This window comes from Cyprinus carpio, chromosome B18, assembly GCF_018340385.1.
Source record: "Cyprinus carpio isolate SPL01 chromosome B18, ASM1834038v1, whole genome shotgun sequence".
Classification (NCBI taxonomy): Eukaryota; Metazoa; Chordata; class Actinopteri; order Cypriniformes; family Cyprinidae; genus Cyprinus; species Cyprinus carpio.
This window is the reverse complement of record NC_056614.1, coordinates 2,048,119-2,066,931: the sequence shown is the minus strand read 5'-3', so window position 1 is coordinate 2,066,931 and position 18,813 is coordinate 2,048,119. Positions and strand designations below refer to the sequence as shown.

At 36.0% G+C, this 18,813-nt stretch overlaps 1 protein-coding gene across 1 annotated transcript in view; it reads left to right on the top strand.

Moving 5' to 3' along the window:
- LOC109109280 (protein phosphatase 1 regulatory subunit 37-like) overlaps window positions 1-18,813 on the top strand; it is a 41,436-nt gene that overhangs the window by 2,884 nt on the left and 19,739 nt on the right. Inside the window, exon 2 of the mRNA XM_042743420.1 lies at window positions 13,072-13,169. Within this exon, the coding sequence (XP_042599354.1) occupies window positions 13,072-13,169 (98 nt within the window). The remainder of the gene's footprint in view (window positions 1-13,071; window positions 13,170-18,813) is intronic.

Here is an 18,813-nt window from a genome sequence, read left to right as displayed (position 1 = left end):
ATTCTACATTAAATCAAAGTGCAATTTGTAACAATTTAAAAATACATTGGTAGCACTTTAAATAACAGAATTATGCAATATGCCAATGTTAATGCATTAAATATTGTGAACAATAAACAAGAGTTTTACAGTATTTATTAAACTTTTTTTTAAGTTATTTGTTAAACATTTTTAACATTTAAAGTGGTTTAAATAAACCGTAATGAATTATGAACGAACATAATCAATGAATAATTATGTACATTTACATTATTCTGTAAATAAAAAAAAAAATGCATTAACTGAGTTTAACAAATGTAATCATATTGTAAAGTTTTACCTGTTTTATGCAGTGTTTGGAAGATCATGTTTATTAGTTCGGAGTATTATCATTGTACTTCGTATTCATTACGTAATCCTCTTCGTGGAAAAGTGAGCTTTGAATTGCACAGTTTATGCACATTTTAAAGGATCCAGGTCCAGCTATCCCAGGCTATTTGTGGTAATGGCCTAATGTTTAAGTATCTGATTAGTAAGCACAAAGGTTGCTGGTTCATTTCCAAGTAATGTTGTCCCTGGAGTTCCATTGTGCCTTTGAGCAGGGCACAGTATGCTAGGTCGCTTCAGCAGGACTGTCCTTGCAAATACTGTGAATTGCAATAGCTAGTTAAATTACTGCTCTGAATTTTAAGCAACTTATTCCATACTCTGTCAACACTTTCTCTGCAGACACATAATTGTCACATAGTTGCATGTGCATTTTTCTCACAGCTTTTCATTTCTTTAACCTGCTTTCTAATAGTCTTTTGTCGTTAACATTGATTAGGAGGGAAGCTTTTTCACAGGTGTTGGCTGGGTTTATTTCACAGTTGCACATTGTTCTGTTGTTATTTAGGTATGAGGAAGTAGTTTAAGTCACCTGCCTGTACTGTATGCTCTATAATTTCCTTATATTCTGAGGCTGAGCTTCCCACTTTTGTAGCTTGGTTTCCTACACCGTTTCCTCAGACCCAGAGTCTTGGTCTCAGGGAAACACTACAGTGTTTGTGTGTCTCCTGTAAATGACTTCATGAGAGAGCCACTGGATCAGATTAGAAACCAAGCTGCTTGTTCTCTGTTACTCGGGTGTGTTCGCAGTGGTGACTTATTACAATTTTAAAAAAATATGAAGAATATTTGTAATTCACCTTTATGCATTTAACAGATAATACAAAGAATTTAAATTTGAGAAAAAATAATCAGAACTACATTTTTTGTTCTCTTGTTCAAAAGTTTGGGGTCAAGTTTTTTTTGTGTCTTATGTTCATCAAGGCTACATTTGCTTGATTAAAAATACAGTAAAATCGTAATATTGTGAAATATTATCGCAACTACAATTTGAGTATATATTGTAAAATGTCATTAATTCCTGTGATGCGCAGCTGAATTTTCACATGATCCTGTTTTTGTTGTTGTTTTGCATTTTATTATTGTTTTGCATCGTATGCCATTCCTCACTCTAAAAAACTCTGGGTTAAATACAACCCAGTGCTGGGTAAAATATGGACATTTAACCTAACCGCTAGGCCAAAACCACCCAATTGCTGGGTTTGTCCATATTTTACCCAGCACTGGGTTGTATTTAACACAGAATTTTTTAGAGTGCTATTGACAAGTGTTTATTTTTGCCATTGTCACAAGATTTCCTTGAATAATTTTGTAACAGAACGTTTCTTGGCAAAAATGTTATATAGCTGATAATATTTGTCTATCCATTTACCAGTTTACATCCTTGGATGTTTCTAGACATCCCTGAGACTTCTTTAGGACAGATATCACTCATGTCAGACCTTCTGATTGATCATTAACAGGATTCTTGATTCATGTTTCTTCAGACAGAAAACATGCTGCATGAAACAAACCTGTAGTTTTACTAATTTTTACATTTTATTTTTCCCCTTCATCTATTTCAGTTATTTATAAAATTGATTGTTTTTATTTAAAGGGTTAGTTCACCCAAAACAGAAAATTAGCCTGTGTTTTACTCACCCTCAAGCCATCCTTGGTGTATACAACTTTCAGACGAATCCAGTTGTAGCGGGTGGGTGGGGGTGAATGAAGCAAATCCATGCGTTTTTGTTCGAAAAAATCCATATTTCAAATGTAACAAACACTTCTGTCTCAATTCATCCAACCGTGGTACGCAAAAACAGTTTCAGCAGATGATGTAGGATGTCGGCGTTGCGTGATTAGTGATGAACGTGGAGAGAGAACAAAAAAAAAACTCGAATTGGAAGCACAAAACGAGTTGTAGAAAAAAATGTTGGAGGATTTCGATATAAGCCAGGAGGAGACTTGTTTGTTTCCTTTGCTCCTGATAAATAAACTCGCACGACAAGCTTAACTCAGAGGCGAGTGCGCGACGGATACGTTCTGCGTCATCAGCCGGGAGAGCCTCCGCATACGACAATCAGCAGAAGTGAGAGAAAGGTGTTTATTACGTTTGAAATATGGATGTTTTCTTACAAAAACACAAGGTTTTGCTAAAGGAGGCCTCTATTCATGCCCAGAGCCGTGTGAGGCACGCTTTATTATAGATGCGCACACTTTATTTAACGTGTCTTGGACTGTTGAACAGAAACACCCGCCCACTACAATGATAGAGCTTAGAAGAGCCAGGACAATTTTTAATATAACTCCGATTGGATTCGTCTGAATGAAGGAAGTCACATATACCTGGGATGCCTCGAGGGTGAGTAAAACACAGACTAGTTTTCATATTTGGGTGAACTAACCCTTTAATATAAAACAAATTTAATTTGCTGCATCACTCTTATTGTTCTATAACCTCATATAACAAGATATTGAAGAGGCTTTTTAACTCTGCTGGTGGTTTCATTCAGGTATTTTTGATGTGTCTTAGCTAGAGAAAGGGCATGGCTAGCGTGGGTGTGTTTTCTCTCTCTTAACACACACTGGCCCCTGTGACTGTGGCACCGCTGTGTGAATGACTTTGAGGTCCGCTAGCATGAGGTGGTGTGAAGATCTATTCTGGAACGTATCGCTCAGATGTTACTGCCCCGTGGCGTCCCTGAGAGCTCCACTCATGTTTGCCGGCAGCATCCGAGGCCCCTCCTGATATGACAGGAGGCTAGGGATATGCCTTTTTTCCCAAAATATATATATATATATATTTAATGATATTTATTGCAGGAATGCTTTTGTCCACTTTGAAAAACTCATGGTGAAATTTGGAAAGCTTAGGGTCCATTTACACGACAACTCAAAACAATCCCCGATACTCGATACCGAGTTCCGTTTCTTGTATATTCCTAGTGTTTGATGCACAATTCAAGCACATTAAATATATTAAAATCAATCCAATCTACAGATTTGTGCAGAGAGTAAAAATGTGTGTGTGTGTGATACACTCTCTCAAAGTATGTATTTGCACATACTTTATAAAGACATTGATAGACAATGGGAGTAATGATGTAAACTTGTATTTTATAAGCGGAATAATTAGGCTACAACATAAAGGTAAAGAGTGGAGATCTGGTTGTGTGCGATATAGGGCTGCACGATTATGACAAAAACCACAATTGTCGATTATTCCCTTGAAATTGTAATTGCGATTATTAATTACGATTTTCACAATTTACATTGAATGATGTTTATACCATTGTTTTATGCAACTGCATGCCATATTTTTATATGAAAAGAAACAAGCTGAAAACACTAACGGAAAAACTTTTAATGCTTTTCTATAGGATTAAGCCTCAAATGTCAACTATACATCAGATTGGTTTCTTTAAATTATAAAAAAGTAAAAATATGAATGGTATTATAATGTTATACTAAAATGAAAATAATGGGAAAAACCCTTAAGATAACATGTAGAAAGAAAAAAAAACACATCTTAAGCACAAAGAATAACATGAGTGGACATTAAACGATTAATTGCCATTTTGAATGATTACGTAATTGTGGATTCCATAAGTGTAATCGCGATTGAGCGTCTTATTTTCCCTTTAATGATGTTTGGCAGATCTACTGCAAAGCGAATACTGCCACCTACTGCTCGTCACCGGCATGATAGCTGACTTAATAAAAGGATGGGGCTTAGGAGAGCCGACACAGATCAGTTAAATAAATGCTTGATCGGCCTCAATCCCGATCCTTGACATCAGCTCGGGACATCCCTAAACATTCACTTTCTTCACTTTCCTATAGACTGAACGCGTAATAGGCATGCAAAAAAACACATTTTCAAAAGTTTGCATTTTCAGGCCCCATTCCATTTCCATTAATAACCTATAATATCTTTGGAACCTCCCTTTGCACAAAATGTTCCTTGTTAGTAGAAAAGGGTTCTTTAGGCCCCATTTACACTAGTGCGTTTTCGTTTTAAAACTTCGTTTTAGAATGAAAACGATCCTCGTCTACACTGGCGTTTCCGCTGCGTTTCAGAAACGATCTCGGTTTACACTACACAACCTAAAACGCATGTCCCGTGACCATTCATGCAGGTACAGCCATAGATATGAATAGGTAGATTCCCTATTATTTATCAACCTATACATCTATGGGTACAACAACGCGCATAATATAATTTTTTTTTAACTGGGCATCAAGGATACACAGAGCGAATGTGGGCAGCCACACCAACGTTTTCAAAAGTGTCCGTTTTGGTCCGTTTACACTGAAATGTAACCCCGTAGTTTTCAAACTAAAACGGGGTCTGCAGCGTTTTCAAAAGTCTCAGTTTTCGAGGGTTTTCGAGGGTAAATGATAGGCATAACCGTAGCAAAAATTATGCGTTTTAAAACGAAAACCCACTAGTGTAAACGGGGCCTTAGACTATTAAAATGGTCTTCAATCTAAGAAAAAAAAAAAAATGTTATTTTAAGAACTAAGTGGTTCTTTGGGGAAACCAGAATGGTTTTTTTATGGCTTGACTGCAGCCACACTAATTTTGGAATCATTTCAGATACCATTTGAAAGTTTTATACGTCTGTCTACCTTTAGTTGTTATTTCTTGTATGCTTTATAATTTGAGGCCAAACATTAGCCTAACAGGCTAATCAGACAGGTTGGTTTGCTCTTTTCAAAAAGAAAAAAAAAAGGTGTCTCTGATGAAGTCACTGGATTAAAGCATTTCCTCCTCATGAATATGAACAAATCTTGTCCTTTTAGCAGCCCAAACGAATGGCCTTTCTTCATTGTAAAAGCCTGACTTTTGCTGTCACTGCAAACTTACAGCAGTGCATTTAGAGAGGTAAGAGAAATAGAAGATTGCTTTTCTTTTCTCACGCTTTGTTGGTCTGTGAGTTATTGGGAGGCTTACAGAGGAGATTGTAATTCATGACACAATCTCATTTGGTCTGTGGTACTTCGGCTTTGGGAGAAATTTTTGCTGAGTCTGAAACATTGGAGCTTTATTACAGTTCAAGCACTTTTCAAGAAATACTTGAGTGTGTGTCCAACTTTAGTCACTTTTATGTCAAGGGGTTAAAAAGATTTCAAAATTTTTTTATTTTGTTGCATTACGGTCACCTCATAACAGTCATGGGAACTTCTTACAATGCCTTCATCATTAGTTTTCTTATAGCCATTTTTTAAAAATGGCTTTTATATATTTAATGTTCTCCTAGACCAAACTTTTCTACTTTGCAGTTGTTTGTGGTTTATTTTTTTACTCTCAGTTCCTACCTATATTTTAGTGCTTGGCACAACTAGAAAAACGCATATTCATTATGAACATATCTACTGTAAGATTGAGATCTTTTCATTCTGAGATTATAAGACTTTTTCAGGTCTAGAAATCTGAAATCTAAAAGTAGGACTTTTTTCACAAGTTTTTAAAGACCATGGGAACCCATTTTTTTCCCCCAAAGGTAAAAGTTGTTGAATGAAACTAAGAAATATTTATTTTCTTCTCTTTATTTTGTGGTTTTAGTTCATTTAATTCTTGTTTTGTCTTATTTTAAATCATTTCGTTTAATTTTGAGGCCTCCTGGTTGAAAACCCTTGTCTTAGATGCAGTTTTTTTTATATATGAAAATATGATACAAATATCAAATGATAAAATGATTTGATAAAGTTAGATTTAAAACAGTTTATGTTTAGAGCTTAACATAATAAATACCACTATATAATATATATATATATATATATATATATATATATATATATATATATATATATATATATATATATATATATATATATATATATATATATATTTACTGTGAAAATGATTTCAGTCAGTTTAAATAAATTCTGACTCAGTTTCCTTCATTTGTCACAATCAACAATTTTGTTACTAATAAAGATTTTATAAAAGCTGATGTTCTTGTTTATCAAGGACCGTGTCAGTGAATCTCTTGCTTGAGAAGGAATATGAGACATGTGATGTGTGAAGAAGACAAACCACTGCTTGACATCATTGTTAATGGACAAATGAGTGTGTGAGTAGTGCCAAAAGTCTCATTCTGAAAGCGGGCTTGTGTGGTGCATTTGGTCTCTTGCCTTGAGCTGAGAGGAAATGAACATAGTGATGTCTGGGCTTGTTTGATGGAGAAAGAGGACAGCATGCTCGAGTGTGAGTTTTGCTCAAGTGTGCAAGCGTTTGCATCTGTACCCTGAGGGGCTCGATTCTGTCTGCTGACAGCAGCACCTCACGTTAGTTGCAAACATTTTAGTTTTTGTTTACATATTATCCTCATCAAACGGCAGTGCGCACGCAGTTTAAAGGAGCTGTCATTATCTTTGCTCTTTGTTTAAACTGAGACCTAATTACCATTCAGCCTGAAGGATGCACTTTTATAAACGTGTGTAATGTGCCGTCTTGATCTCTCAAATGTTTAAATGAAAAATTCTGATGAGACGTGTTTCTTAAGTGAGCACCTGGTATGGAATGAATTTCAAAATGTGTTTTTAGAAACTGGACTATTGGAGAAGTTGACATTGTCGTTTTAAATCTTGAATCTGGGTCATTTTGTGCCTTTTGTTATTTTGAATATTTATGATGTGGAAAATTGTGACGGTTTTAGTTGCATTAACTATGCAACTAGGTTTTGATAGGTTTTTTTAGTCATTGTATGTGGTTCGAGCTGGATTGAAATGGCCTCTGGCTTTGTTACCTCACTTATTAATCTTCTACAAACATAAATACATTATGCAGGTAATATTCAGATGCTTCAGGGCAGGCGAGTAGACTCTTCCTGAGAATTTCAGGGATGTATTTCACAGTAAAGTGGCACAGTTCATTTACACTGGCAATTGATATTCTGTGGTTAGCTTTAACCGCTGGCTTCAGAGCATGAATTTTGTGCTCTGAATTATCATCAAGATGTGTTTTCCCATTGAGTTTTGGTGGAAATGTGTTGAACAGTATTGTTGTTTCAAATTTCATCAACACACCTGCACTTTAATGCCTTGACAATTTACAAGCTCTTCTATTTCACTGATGTTTGCTGCTCTGACATCCGCTGTGTACATTCAAGTGTTTGCAAGTATGTATTTGATTGAATCAGATGGCGGTGGTTTAGATGAAGAGATGTGCAAAGAACGGAGCTTTCTGACAACTGCTTCAGTTATTGAAGTTCATTGAGTTAGTGTATTGTTTTATCTGCCACTGATGAAATTGATCTAATGCTTTGCAATTAGGTTACTGGAGATAATATTGTTTAACATAATTTGTGTTTGCACGCTGCTTTATGACTTTGAGTAGTCCTGGTTTATTTCCTCTGTGATGTTGTGCTTACAAACTCTTTGAACTGATTTGTTTCTCAACAGCCTTATAACTTTTAAAGGGATAGTTCATCCAACATAAAAGAAGTTCCTTTGAAAAGTGACCTTTTCCCCCATACAATAAACTCTTTGTTAACTAAAACTAGTGGTTGTTTGATAAAGTACAAACACTTGAAAAGTACTTTTAAAGAAAATACTTCACTACTGTCCGCCTCTGCAGATTTATTTATAAATTCAAATCATTTTTTTTTTTCAGTTGAGTCTTTGTCAAAATATTTATTCCTGACAGTTTGAGGAAAAAATTATATGAAATAAATATACTAGGCATAAGACTGTATCAGTAACTAGTTTCATGCATGTTCATTATTGTGATATTTCATATTATTTTATGCCACATCTAAAATATAGCTATATTTAATTGCAGCATGTGTTTACTATATTTCAGTTAAATAGTGTGATATTAAATATAGCCTATGTCACCTTTACATCGGCTATCAGCATTGGCCATCAAAAAGTATGTATCAAGGGACTGCCAACCAAAACTGTTCGATTAGCAACAATCTTATATTTTCTAATATTTTCAATCTAATATTTTCTTTGGGGTTTATTTCGTGAATGAAAGTCATGCAGGTTTGGAATGACACAAGTTTGAGTAAATTACAGAATTTTCAGTTTGTGTGAATCGTCATGTTTCTGCATGTTTTTAGGACTGTGTACTGCAGTACCACTCTCTGTGTCTTGGTCAAAGTGTAATGAGTTTTAATCTGAAGGAGCAGTCTTTAGTTTAGACGTCTGGCACGCTCAGCAGCACACTTTAGTAAGCGTTCTCCAAGGCTGCTTTTGAAAAGACGCCATTCAGAGGAATGCAGACCTCCGGTTTCGCCAAAAGGCTGTGTGCTGACGGACAGATTCTCATTGATTCACCCCGCTCTCTTGATCTATATACAGTACATAGTGCATGTAGGGTTAGGGAAGGAGATACTTATGCTTTAGCATTGCGGTTAGTCTTTATCACGGTAACATTTTCAAATGTACCATGCTGAAATCTCACCACTGTGCAGGTCTGTTTATCTTAGTTGATCTGGAACCTGGAAGTGGTAAACACATACACGTGCTTTTGGTTGTTTTTTTCAGGTTATGAAACCTACCCAGATGGCATGTCCAAATAGCTGTGCAAATTTGGTAAAAATAAGAAGGCTGCACTTTAAAAACATGCCTGGTTTTCTCTTCTTTGAAGACATTTCATGACATGGACTTAATGATCTCATCTAATGCTCAATGCCAGCACTGGCACTGCCGAAGGAGCCAGCTGTCACGTAGTCAGCATGTGAAAAGAGATGACATTTATCTGTCTGCATTTGGAAATATTAAGGAGTGTTTGGTATTGTTTTCCCATTTTGGGAAGGCTCTCTCTCTGTCTCTCTCTCTCTCTCTCTCTCTGAGAATGTTTACCCACGCTGAGACTAAAAAGCGAATGCTTTTCCAAGGACATGCTGTACACCGAGTACATGGAGCATGTTCAGTGCCCTGCACAGACTCTGCCTCGTCAGACACGGCCCTCATGTTCATAAAACACGTGCATGCAGACTGGAACTGTATGGTCAGCATATTTTACACCTTTTTAAAATGGTTTTTATTGATTATATTACCTGATTTAGACTTATGTGTCACAAATGTAGGGCTCTATGATTTCCAAGATGCAGGATGGAATTGCAGTCCAGTCATGAAAATGGAATTTACAGTATAATTTGTCCTGGAATCTGGCAAATTTGGGATGTATAAATACATTTTAGGAGTTTATTTTATTTTAGGAGTCTTAACTGCTATGTACTTACATTTTAAATTAATAATTTGGTATAATGCACTAATTGTGTACATGTTTTTACATTGTACTTATATATAAAAAAAAAAGTCTGTTATTAATTTCTGTAATAACATTATAATTACTCAGTTGACCCATACCTTACACTTAGACCTGCCTATACCACCAAACCTGTCTGTAACCTTACCTGTAGCCCACCTCAACAGCAGCAGAAGTGTTTTGCAACACAATATGAACACAATAACTACAGTAGTTAAGGCCACCCAATATGAACTGGGACCATTAAATCAAAAATATGAATTTGTTCAAATTAAACAACCATAGACCTGAAGTTTGTGTTTGCCTTCTTTTTTTTTTTCTTCTGTCCAAGATAAAAATGCATAGACAGCCTTAATTGGCTCAACCAATGGTGTGAGATTGAGTCAGACATTCTGCACTAATAATAGAAGACAGCAGGAGAAACCAGTTTGAAATCAGTCATTTTTGCAATGAAATGAATGGTGCAGAAATCACACACCTCGATTAACTCTATACCATGTCCTCTTGTCACTGAGTTGAGGACCTCTGTACTAACAAACGCTCATTACATTGCTGATAAAACCACATAATTGAACTGTTAAATATTGACCACTTTCACTAAGAGCAATGTTCACTAGTAAGGATTATTTCCTGTGATAATCTGTGAGGTTAGTTGTACTAAGTGCATGCAAAAGGCCTCATTTTCCTGCATTTTTTTGTCTTGAGGGAGTGTGTTTTATCATCTGCTGTGACTGGTTGATGGAGCTCAATCTGATCGGACTGTGAGCAATCAAGGGCCGTTCACACAGAATACGTCTTTGTGTCTACAAATGCAACACTCATCGCTCAGGAATGTTTTTTTTAAAAAGTGCACCACAGAACGCAAGGGTCTGGAGATGCGCATTTGGGATGTGATAACGGAAATATTTATCTCCAGGCTTTTTTTTTTTTTTTTTTTTTTTTAAGAAACAGGTTGTGATAATCACATGAAGAAATGTTATATAATTCAGGCTATCCTGACTCAGCCATTATGAGTGCCTCTTCTACCATATTGCCATCAAATAAAAAATGCCATGCCAACTTATGGTCTATGCTTGCCCCGCCTCCGGGGGCTTCTGATTGGTCCACTGTTTTGGGACTGATATTAACAAAAGTTAGAATCCTTTTAACTTGACACTTCATCTTAAAAATGTGGCGCTTGTGTGAAACGCTGCAGAAGACGCAAGCGCAACGGCTATGTTGCGTAGCGCGTTTACGTAGAAAAACAATGGAAAAATAGTGCATTTGAATGTAAAAACGCGTACTGTGTAAACAGCCCTTTAGTGGCAAACTCTTTAGTTTTTGTCGTTTGAAGTTTGGCAAACCTAAACTTTGTCAGATGTCTGGTTTTAACAGTTACTGTTACGGCATATTTGTGAGTAAACCGTGGAAGATCATCACAGTTTGCAAACTTTCAATTAACCAAAAACTTTGTGCAGCATTAGTGTCTGTGCTGTAATTATTGGGCTTTGTTTTGGTATTGCTTACATATTAGATACTGCAGATGTAGACTGGATTAAAGAAGTTTTGCTGAATTGCCAGAAGGCGTTCCAGGTCTCCGCTCATGGAGAATGATCCATTGGAAATCTTTTAAAGCAGACTTTAGTTTAATTAGATTGCCTGAGGAGAAGATGAAAGACTCATGATGCACTCTTAGCTGAATCGTTCAGTCGTTCATGTATTGGTTTATATTTATAGCCCATTTTAGTGATGGTGGTCATGATTGGTCTGCAGCTTATTAGATGATAGCAAGCGTGGAATGCTTGAACGGCATCCAATCATGTAATTATCATAGAGTCATCAACTCAGCACGTCATCTCTACTCTAATCAGCAGTACTCTGCTGTGTTTGTATATGCAAAAGAGAGAGAGAGAAAAAAAACAAGCAGAATCTACATTTGCCTTTTACAATAATTAAACATTTAAAATGTGCTAGTATTGCACTGTTTTGAAAGGCTTGCAGTCAGTATAGCTACATCAATGCAAACATAACACAGCTTTATTCTTGACGTCTGCATGAAATCAAATTTCAAATTATTAAAGAAGTTATATTCAGTCTTTCAAGTCATGTCATCTATGAATTAGTAAGCCAATTAAGTGAATTAAATATCTGCAAAGATAACCAGAAGAGACATGGGAGATGTGATGTAACTCTCTGTGAATCGTTGTTTTTATGCAGCTCCTGTTACAAAAATTGGGGTGATATTTATTAAAGAGATTCAGTACAAATATTGAAGAGTGCTTAAAGCACTGAAACACAAGCTTTACATTTCCTTGTCAACCCTCAGGCCTGCAGAGCTTACATTGTGATTGTGTTTACTGTAAACATGCTTCCCGTTTGTTTATACACACGGAGGGACGAGTCGAAATTATTGTCATAATGAAATTACAGCTAATCAACAGCATGCACAGCTGCTTTACATAAACATTAGGGTGAAAACGACCCAGAATTTTCCTTTCATGATGTAATTGTTTGTTGCTTACAATGTGGAATTGATGCACAAAAAAGAAATACAAATAATTGCTTTAGTATTATTATTTTTATTAGTATTATATTGGTATAAATGTCATAAATGTTATAAATATTTTCATAATTAAAGGTGTATTTAAGTAGTAATTTTAGTAGTAATAAGTAGCAATAATTGTTATTACTGCTACTAATACTAAGTTTCATGATGCATATGTATTTACATTTATAATAAGAGATGAATAAACAATTAAACATTGGTTCCACATTTTGTTATTGGATCTGTAACAGTCATACAAGCAAAACTACACAGAATTACTTAAAATGATCTGTAATAATTTAAGCGTGTCAGAATTTCTTTTTTTTTATGTTATTATTTTCTCTGAGATATAGATATGTTGGCAATGCTTTTTTGCACTTAAACAGTCAGCATGTAGTAATACATCATGCATTCATTCTGAATTGCTTTTGGTGCTTCCTTTGCTTTAAGATTTCTGTTGCCTATGTTATGTTATGGTTAATATGTTTGCATAACAAATGACACTGTAGTATCACCACAATGCAAATGCAAGTGAAATGCTTGCACTGTAGAGCCTGGTATTTTAGTTTAGCCTTAAACCATCTTGCGCTCTGTGTGTGTGTGTGTGTGTGTGTGTGTGTGTGTGTGTGTGTGTGTGTCACATCAAAACTATAATGTGGTCATATGACTGTGGCCAGTGCTTAAAACGTCTAGACCTCTTGTTTCTTTGAGTGTGTGTGTGTGTTCATGTGCTACACAAAGACCCTACTGAGAGCGCTCAAGAATCACAGTGTATATGCACTTCTCTCAGTCTCCCCAAAGACTCACTCCCTTACATTGTTCAAACTCTTCCGTGTCCAGACTCTACACACGTGCTCCAGAGAATGAGACGAGCTGGATTCAGACTTAGAGAATTGGCTGCATCCAATCAGCTGTTGCATATGCTGTGCAGTATGACCTTTGACCTCGTCTTTGTGTGGTTTTGTCTCTGCAGCCCAGAATGTGACGGTGGAGGAGATTCTGAATGCCTACAGACAAGCATGCCAGAAGCTCAACTGCAAACCAATCCCTAAAGTGTTCAAACAGATCCAGGTAACACACATTTATTCACTCAGTCTCTCGCATCAGTAAAACATCATGGGGATTCCTCAAACATTAATTTAACCTGTTAACCTGCACCTGGACGCGGGTGTACTGAACTCTCTTTGTTTGCATGTGTAAATGTTTACGAAAATAACTATATATCATTATAAAGATCTAAGCCTCAAGCATTGACGACAGATCACGTTTTTTCAATGAAAAGCTTATAAAGAATGTATTTGCTATATTTGTGTAAGCAGTACACATCAAAACATGAAGAATAAAAACACAGTACATACCAGATTCGTAATAATAGCGAGTCATAAACACATCCACAGTTGTAAATCCCAGTTTAGTTAGAAAGGCAAGGGTCCACTGAACAACATCTCATGGAGCACTTTTAGTCCAATGAAGCAATAACGTTGTAATATGGATGATAATTCCTTTTTACACTTCACATCTCCACAGACACAAAAATATTTGTCCAAAATATAAAAAAACTCGCTCACAAAAATGACTCCGTCCTGGTGGTAAAAAACAGCATCGTTTTGTAGCGTACAGTATCACAAACAGAATGAGATGATCCACTAAAAAAAAAAAGTGAAAGATAGGCGGAAGATTGTTTATTTGAATTCTGGCGCTCTCTCGTGACACACGCTGTGACGCACCTGTCATCTGATGGAGGCGTAACTTAGCGATCTGATTTTTCTGTATTTTTTTTTTAGTGGTGGGCCGTTATCGGCATTAACGTGCTGCGTTAACATGAGACTCTTATCGGGCGATAAAAAAAAATATCGCCTTTAATCTATTCTCAAAGTTGGGTTGGGAGCTGGGTCTATACTACGCAAGATAAGATTACTTTCACCGTGATAGTTTAGCGCGGCTGTATACCTAGACGAATTGCACTGTAGGAGGCGAGAACGAGTCTTCAAACCTGTGTGTATGCCTACTGTGAAATTACCAAGCTTCCCAAGTGTGTATGCAGTCCGTGTGCGTTACGTGTGTGGTGCAGAAGCAGCACGGACTCATTGTGCTTTCACACAGGACGCGTTTGCAGTCCGCTACTGATCCGCGGCTGTTTAGTCCACAAACACAACATTTGTTCATTCTATATTTCAAACCATGTACGAAGAGTTCGGTTGCAAAACGCGATAAACGCCATTTTAACACAAACAATCTTTCATAATCATAGACATTAGTTTAAACTTAATAAATATAAACAACATATTATTCATGCATTTGACTCTAGGTTTGTATAATAAGCTGCTCAAGCAAGCAGCAAAACATTTAAACACAACAATTAGCCTACTTTTCTTGTTGGGATATCGCAAATATTTAAAATTAAAGCACCGCTGACAGAAACCGTCGACTCTCATGCCTTTTGGATTTAGATCTTTATTACAAGCAATCGCACGGTTCTTAATGATCTTTCTGCTTCCATAAAAGTGCATAGGCCTATATCATGTTGCCTCGTTTATCTAAAGGTGCTCTTTTTCTTGTTTTAAACCTAGCCAAAAACCCATGTGTTGCGTGTGAAAAACAGTAGGCTTTAATTAGTATACATTTATTGTGAAATTACTGCATTTCCGTGTCAATCCATGTTAATTTTCACCGCGAACAATGCGCTGTCATGTGCTGCAGACGCACCGCTCCTGAAAGCACTGACGGACCACAACCGTGTGAACGCTGGAATCCGTTAACATGGGTGCTTAAAAATAATAATAAATGCAACGCATACGCACTGCAGACGGAGTATGTGTGAAACAGGCGTAAGGTTGTTTGCAACTTGTGCAATGTGGAATTAGGTTACTGTAGGAGTTCTTCCAGTCTCAAGTACCACCTAAACGCAAAGCATCCCGACCCTTAGCTGATGCCGGGCCAAGCAATGTAGCGCAGGAGAAGAGTCATCGGCAAACTACTATGTTTGAGTGCAGCACAGCTCTATCAGTACTAACAAATACATCTTATTGAACATAATTTGAATGCCTTCGGCAGAATTCAAATGAGCCATTTTAATCTAGATCAATCTAGATTAATTCCAAGATACAGTGAGATTAATCTAGATTAAAAAATTAATCTATGCCCACCACTAATTTCTTTATTTTTCAACATTTTTCTTATATGTGTGAGTGTGTTTTATGGGGAATGTGGCTGTATCTGCATGATTACCATCTGTTTGACTGCAAATCAGCACGCTATTACTGTGTAATCACAGCTATCAATGTGAACGCCGTCTATATGAATAGAGTGTGATTATTGACTTTATGGAGCATTTATATGATTACCATCTCTATAACTGGCCATCAGCACGTGATAATTGACTATATAAGAAAAATTAATTCCAAATGCTGCATTTCTAGCAATCTCAGGATGTACTGTAATTGGCATACATAGTTAAATTGTTTTTATTTTTCTTATTTATTTTTATTACTTAAATTATTCTTATTGTATTTTTCTAGTGCTCAAAAAAATCACTTATATGATGTCTAAGATTATGTCTACTGTTTTATAATAGAAAAAACTATGCATTGGTATGTTTAATTACTAAAATAGTTTGTAGAACCCTTCAATATAGTTGGTAAATATTTTTTTATATTGGGGGGGGGGGGTTAGACATAGAAAAATGGTTGCAGGAATCTTATTTTTCATGGTATCTTCTTCAGATTTGAAATAGAATCTCATGAGACATGTGACTTTCAACCCATTACTTTTCTAGATTGCTCAAAGACTGATTTCATTTATTTTTGTCAAATAAAAAAAAAAAAAATCAGTGTGGCACAATTTCTTTCAAGGCACTTCAGTGTCTATAACTTTTTTGAGCATTATCAACTCTGGTTGATAAAAAGTAAAGCCCAAAGGGTCTTCTTTCCAAAGACACCAAAAACTCATGTTTGTAACACACTGAAGTAAGCAACTGTTGCAATTTTAAGTTAGGTAGGGCACTTCCAGCTGTTAGTCCCATAATGGGGGGTCTGGTTAACAGGTTAAGACAAAAATATTCATCTGAAAATGCAAATGAGACTGTTTTGGAGGGTCAAAATTAGGGGTGCTCGGCTACCGATCACTATCGGCCGATAATCACGTTGGGATGTTTGATCCAGCGGTCTCTAAAAAGGCTTATCTCTTTTTTTTTTCCAATTTAAATAAATGTAGAATTTATATATCTCTGTGTGTGGAACTGATAATCATTCTTTCACAATCTACTAGATACAGACTACTTCATTATAAAGAAAAATTAAATAAACAAAAAATATGAAAAAATATAGGCCTATGCATATTCATAATCTATGACAAAAATGTATCATAAACTAGGTTAGTGTATATTCGGCAGCAAAAGTTATTATAGAAAAATCAGTGCACAATAATTTTAGAGATCCAAACATTTAGTGAAAAAAATATATTTTGTGGGAAACAAATAAAAGTATTGCACTAAATATGGTAAATTGTTAACACATTGCTATTTATATTATTATAAAATCCATTCATTAAAAACATTCATGAATGTATATATAAGTATATACTGTAATATTAAAAAACATTTCTTTAAAATATATAGCATATTTTTTAATAAGGCAACAACATGATAGATATGATAGGACAAAACAAATACAGTGCAGCATGAAGCGCTTACAAGGTGCACATCCGGTGACTGACACCGTGTTGCTTCAAGCGCATCATTCTGCACACCGGATGTGCACATTGTAATCGCTTTATGTTAAAAAGTGCAAAGCACAAAGAGAAGAGAGATTGATGCGTAGTGTATTATGTGCAACAGTTATTGAGCCTTTCTTTTAACAGTTTTAAATTTCAGTTACTGTGCACGTTAAAAACAATTTATAGTCTTTTCTACGCCTGTGTTTTGTTCTCACAGACACCCAGTAGCAAGTAACAAAACAACATTAAACTCCGGCAAGAAGATAAAGTCCTTTTTGCAAATTCATAGACATGTTTTCACAAATCAAGTATAATAATGGGTATACAAAATGATCTTGGAGAGAGCTTTACTGAGCTGACTGTCGTAACCGAACACTACCAGGGTTTAAAGGCTGAACGAATGACTGACAGCCACAAGCGGATAAAAGAGTTTGTGTGAACTTTAATGTAAGGACTTAAATATTCATATGTAGCTCACATTAAGCCAGCAGTTCTCAATTCCAGTCCTGGCGCCCCCCAGCTCTGCATATTTTGCACATCTCACTTTAACACACCTGATTCAGATAATCAGCTCATTAGAAGTGAGCACCGTGCATGAGCTGTGTTCCCATTGATGTGCTCCCTACTCCCTGAGCAGGGGAAATCTGTTGAAGTTTCCCTCACTTCGGAACATTCATTCACAGATTTGTGCTGAGCAATGTCTTCACACACGGACAAGTGTGACATCATATACCTCTGTAAATAAATACAATTTAAATTCATGTCTCGCACACTTCAATGCACTTTGAATGGAACATATACGTTCGCTTCGAACTGGAATCATGGCGGAATATCCTGCTATGTCCACTTCGCAGGGCACTTACGTTCAAGTAGAACAAACGTCTGGAGCCATAAAAGAAACATACAAAATGTGCAGAGCAGGGGGACGCGAGGAATGGAATTGAGAACCGCTGCATTAAGCTATCGTATGGCTTCAGAAGTAACACAGAATAATTCGCACAATCAAAAAATAAATAAAAAATAAAATCTTGGATTTGGATCGGCCCTCTCTGACCGATACCCGATCTGAGAAAAATGGCAGTATCGGAGCCGATACTCGATATGAATATCGGATCAGCGCATCCCTATTAATTAGCATTTCTCCAATGGCGTTTTGAATGTTAGCGACTATTTAGTGCACACAGCATGGATATGCTGCAGCAGGTAAATGTGTCAGCTGTGTCCAACTTGGACCAATTGACAATATAGACTTCTCTATGTAAATCCGTCTTCATTTTAATGAACCGAGGTCTTTGTCTGGTTTCCATTAAAGCGTGAACAAAACTTAGAAGCTTTGCACTTTACTTTTGATATGAAAGTCTGGGTTCTCAAATTCTATTTTGTGACAAAATTCAAACAACAATACATGTCATGTCGAAATGCATTTAGCTCAAGAAAGCCATTCAATGTTTATAAACTCGTTAGTCAGCTAGAAGAAATTAACTTTAGAGGAGCATTATGTTAAATATATGCACTATGCTACATATTCGTTATATTTTTACTCTTTAATGTATTGTATTAATGTGCATTTGAATAAATCTATTATGAAAGCAAGTTTTTTTTATTTCAGACACATTATGTTTCAACAAATTGGAGTGGAAATATAATCATATTGTAATCGAATATAATCTAATAATAATAATTATGTGCAATTTAAGTGTTAATGTACAGCTCAGTATTTATTTGAGTGTTGATTATTAAGTCATTTTAATTAGTTAATTATTTGAAAAATACTATAGTTTAAGCAAAATAAAAACGTTTCAGTGTTTGAGTCAAAATTTCAGTGCATCACTATTCAAGACCTTGAAGTTCTGCTTGAGGTCATAAAGTGTTAAATTCACAGTCACTGAAGAAAAGGGAAGCCTGATGGCGCACATTAGTAACCTCTATTGTATCCTCCTTTGGCCTGTTGTGCTGGATTACATCTGTGCTCTGTTCACAAACGTATAACCTCACCAACCTC